Source organism: Dipteris shenzhenensis, chromosome 25, assembly GCF_047967505.1.
Source record: "Dipteris shenzhenensis isolate YYH24624 ecotype China chromosome 25, Dip_SZ_1.0, whole genome shotgun sequence".
Taxonomy (NCBI): domain Eukaryota; kingdom Viridiplantae; phylum Streptophyta; class Polypodiopsida; order Gleicheniales; family Dipteridaceae; genus Dipteris; species Dipteris shenzhenensis.
Genome location: NC_141620.1, coordinates 27,692,261 through 27,696,053, shown reverse-complemented (window position 1 = coordinate 27,696,053; position 3,793 = coordinate 27,692,261). Strand labels below are relative to the sequence as shown.

The following is a 3,793-nucleotide window of genomic DNA, read 5'->3' as shown; positions in this document are numbered from 1 at the left end:
ATCACTTGATACCCGAACTCTTATCAAACATAGAAGAAAACAATACCAATGCCAAATAAAAAATATCAAATTTTGGCGTCACACTATCTCTTAGAATGAACTTCAATTTTTAGTAGTGTCCTCTTGAAACCAAGGGCGAGTTGCGTGGGTTCCTGGGTTCCTCATGGGGACCTGTAAGCAAGCTCGAAATAGGCAAATACAAAAGCATCCTCAATGCATGGGACCTCCTCAAGAGTCTAAAGGAACTTCATGCTTCCTTTCAATGTTCAGGAAAACAAAGCCTAAGCTTAGTATGAAGCCAATTAAAATTTCAAAATTTTGGGTGGTTGGATTCTGAGTCAATATTAAAGACTCTTTAGTTATATTGAGTCAATATTAAAGACTCTTTAGTTATATTGCTGATAAATTCCGATTGACATTTCATATTTCCGGTTTGATTGCCATTTAACATGGAAAAGAGCAGTACACTTTCTTTTTTGTTATAGTGCAAAAGAAAGTTTATCTCCAGTCAATTTTCGGTTGCAATTTCAAATTCGCAAGGTTTCTTTCAACCATGGCTCGTCATCCGAGCTTTGACGATTAAATTGTCAAGTCTCTCGAAGATCAAAAGTTCCATTGAAATTGGTCCGTAGTTTGAAATATGCTAGTCACCGACGTGCAAGGCAAGCTTGCATCTGCAACCAACCCCTTTGCTCCTTGTAGCTTCCGACGATTATACAGAAACTCTCTTGAATTCAGACGAATACATGACGAACTCCACAGTCGTAAGCAGCTCGATTCCGAGTGCTACCAGGGGACTTGTAATACTGAGTAACATCTGGCAGAATTATGGTGGCTTGTATGGTGATTACTACGCATTCATATACGTCGCAGACATGGCTGTTTTGCCCATACTTCTGATAAGAAAATGGGCTCCCTGGCTTCACGAGCCCCTGGAAACATGGTTTTTATCTACTTTTAAGCTTGAGCTGGATGGCATAGCACTCTGGGCGACTCAAAATCTTGACACGCACCACCAATTCCTCGTTCTCTTTTGTGTTGTTGCTGCAGCATATCAGAGGTGGGCGTATATTTCTAGCCCATTTGCATTTTGCACGCATGCAAATGAGCTTCTATACATCTCTTAATTACTGGATTCTATTGCCTTGCAGGTTCAAAGGAACTTGGATGGCTTCGCCCGAGGTCCAAAACCTTTGGTATGGTGTATTCTTGCGACTACTGTCCAGAGCAAGCATGTACACCTTGCTGTTTGCAATCTCTTTCCAATATATTAGGATTCCTCGTTACCATCTCCTACTCTGCTGTGTCATCATATCATTGAGTCGCACCTATGAGGTTTTCCAGCCATGGCTTGCTTCGATTGATTCGCCTCGCACAGTAAGCAAACAGATTAAAAGTGTTGCGGCAGAGTTTGATGAAGAAGCATCAAGGATCCTATTTTATGGTGCTTATGTCTGTTGGCCGTCAGACTTTTCTACTGTCACTCATGCGCGATTGAACGACTTCCAGAGGAGGCTCAGGCCCTCTGGTATGTTCGTCTCGTCAAATTTACTGGACAAGTGCAGTCCTCCAGGCGATTACCAATGCCGTTACTGTTGGGTGGATGGTTCGGGCTTGCTAGTACTCAGCACCGTACTTTGGAGTTTGTTGGGTCTTCGTGATATAGCCATGGCCGAAGACATCTCGCTATTCTGGAAATTTGTTGTTGGATCCTTATATTCGATACGATTTGTGTACATGTCGCTACAAGCCTTGCCGGTATGGGTGATTGGGATGGGAAGGCTCGCACAGATGGTATCAGATTGCGAGAGGGAGGAGGCAGATGTATGGTGGACTGAGCTGAATTCTTGGTGGTTTGAAACTAAAGAGTTTCTGGGATTACTTGTGATGTCTGGCTTTCCATTCAAATACCAGGTGACGCTGCTAGGAACTCGACAATCTGTTTTCCTGTGGTATCTATTGAGCCGTCTAGAGGGTTTAGAGTTGGCAACATACGTTTGCTTTGCAGCTTGGCTCAAATACTCTGTGGATCTCTTGCTCTACAAGCTAGCATTGCTAACAAAATATATTGGATTAGGCGAATACGTCGGCTTAGCTTGCTCCACATTGGAGTCTGCACTTATCAAAATGGTCGTCACATGGCATATGGCCCCTGGATTCAGCTCCATAGGTGTGGAGTTGCTCAATGCAGAGACAGCCCTAGCATCATTGAGGGTGTGCAAGACACGACACCACCAGTGCATCAAAACTGTGAGAGTGGATGATTTGGTGATCAAACTAGAGAATGTTGTCGCAAAGAAAGGTGAAATCCAGGAGCCATGCACATTTTTTCTCTACCCACGCCCTCCAGACATGAATTTAGAGTTGCCTCTCCAAGAGCACCTCATGAGGCGAGCCATTGCCCTTGGGCTAATGAGATGCGCAAGAGTCTCCCTTGAAAACTTAAGGAGGGCAAAAATTAAAGATTCTAAGAAAGGGCTACAAGCTTTGCAAACTCTATTGCGGCTAATAATGGTGTACACCATAGATAGTGATGTTCCTAATCCAAAAACTACCAAATCCATTAAAGCAGTTTCCATTCTAGTGCATGATCTAGTAATGGAATCTGTTGCCCATTGCTGGGCAAGATACAAGGGTCGAGATGAAAACCTTGAGGCAGATCTTTGTGTTTGTATTTCAGACAAAGATTCGTTAATCTTAATGGCTCAATTCAATGTCAGCATGCTTCTAGCATACATAGGGTTGCACAGCACATCTTTGTATTGGCCTTATGTGCAATTTGAATGTGAAGCACTCCGGGAGTGGGTCATTAGTAGGTTTATGGTCTCTCCTAGTGTAATGGAATGTTGCTTTGTATAAACATCATTGGTGAATTGTTTGTGTTGTTTTTGAAATTATTCATTCTAGAGCACTATTTTGGGACCAACCCTTCGATTAACATATTTTAAATAGCATACCTTGTACATAGGGATTCATTTTATGGGAACCCCATCTAATTTAACAAGATAACCATATTATATAAGATTGTTATCCTAGTACCGAAAAGATCAATCACCTGCATCTTTTGTTTTAAGAAAACCGTATTAAAAAATAATAAATATATTACCATCACAATTTTTAAGCACATAAGTCAAACCTATTGCTCCATGAATCTATGGCATTCCATTTTCTTCTACTAATTTTGCAATCTCAAAGATGGGCTTTTGCACTCTCTACGATGATATGAGATTGATTGTAGGCAAGTTCTTGAGCTCTTAGCATTGCTTCCATTCAAGCCATCTCACCTTTATTGGCCACATTCTTCTTAATATTTTTGATTGTTTTCCAATGAGTTTTACTAGTGGGTTGTCTTTGTTCTCCATATTACTTTTATCTATTTCCATAAGGAGTACCTAGATTCAATGAGTAACTAGATTCCATGAGAAGTAATCATGAGGAGAACATAATGGGACTGATCGACTAACTGTTTCTTCCTCCCTTCGACCACTTCTCCCTTGTTCCTACTCCTAACTAGGCTAAACTCCATGGCCTAGCCTACGAGGTTAGATCTCAGTTTGGAGCCTTCATGGAGTTCAGCTTACTCAAAATGAAACTTAGGGGGTCCTTCTCTAGCTTTTATTCATTCTCAAATAATTTTGAAGTTATATCATGCTACTGGCCTTGGCTAGCTGTTTCATAGGCAAAGAAACAAGCCATGGGGCGGCAACTCCCTTTAGTAAGAATACCTATAAAAATTTTGAGTATGAGATGAATTTAACTATATGCCATAAGTAAAAGTTAGTCAAATTAGCAT

The 3,793-nt window shown here is 41.2% G+C and overlaps 1 protein-coding gene across 1 annotated transcript; it reads left to right on the top strand.

Moving 5' to 3' along the window:
- Window positions 1-715: 715 nt before the first annotated feature.
- LOC147885688 (uncharacterized) lies at window positions 716-2,859 on the top strand. Its single transcript, XM_087396194.1, has 2 exons — window positions 716-1,060; window positions 1,152-2,859. Exons 1-2 carry the CDS (start codon window positions 747-749, stop codon window positions 2,857-2,859), a joined length of 2,022 nt encoding a protein of 673 aa, XP_087252320.1. The 5' UTR covers window positions 716-746.
- The last annotated feature ends 934 nt before the right edge of the window (window positions 2,860-3,793 follow it).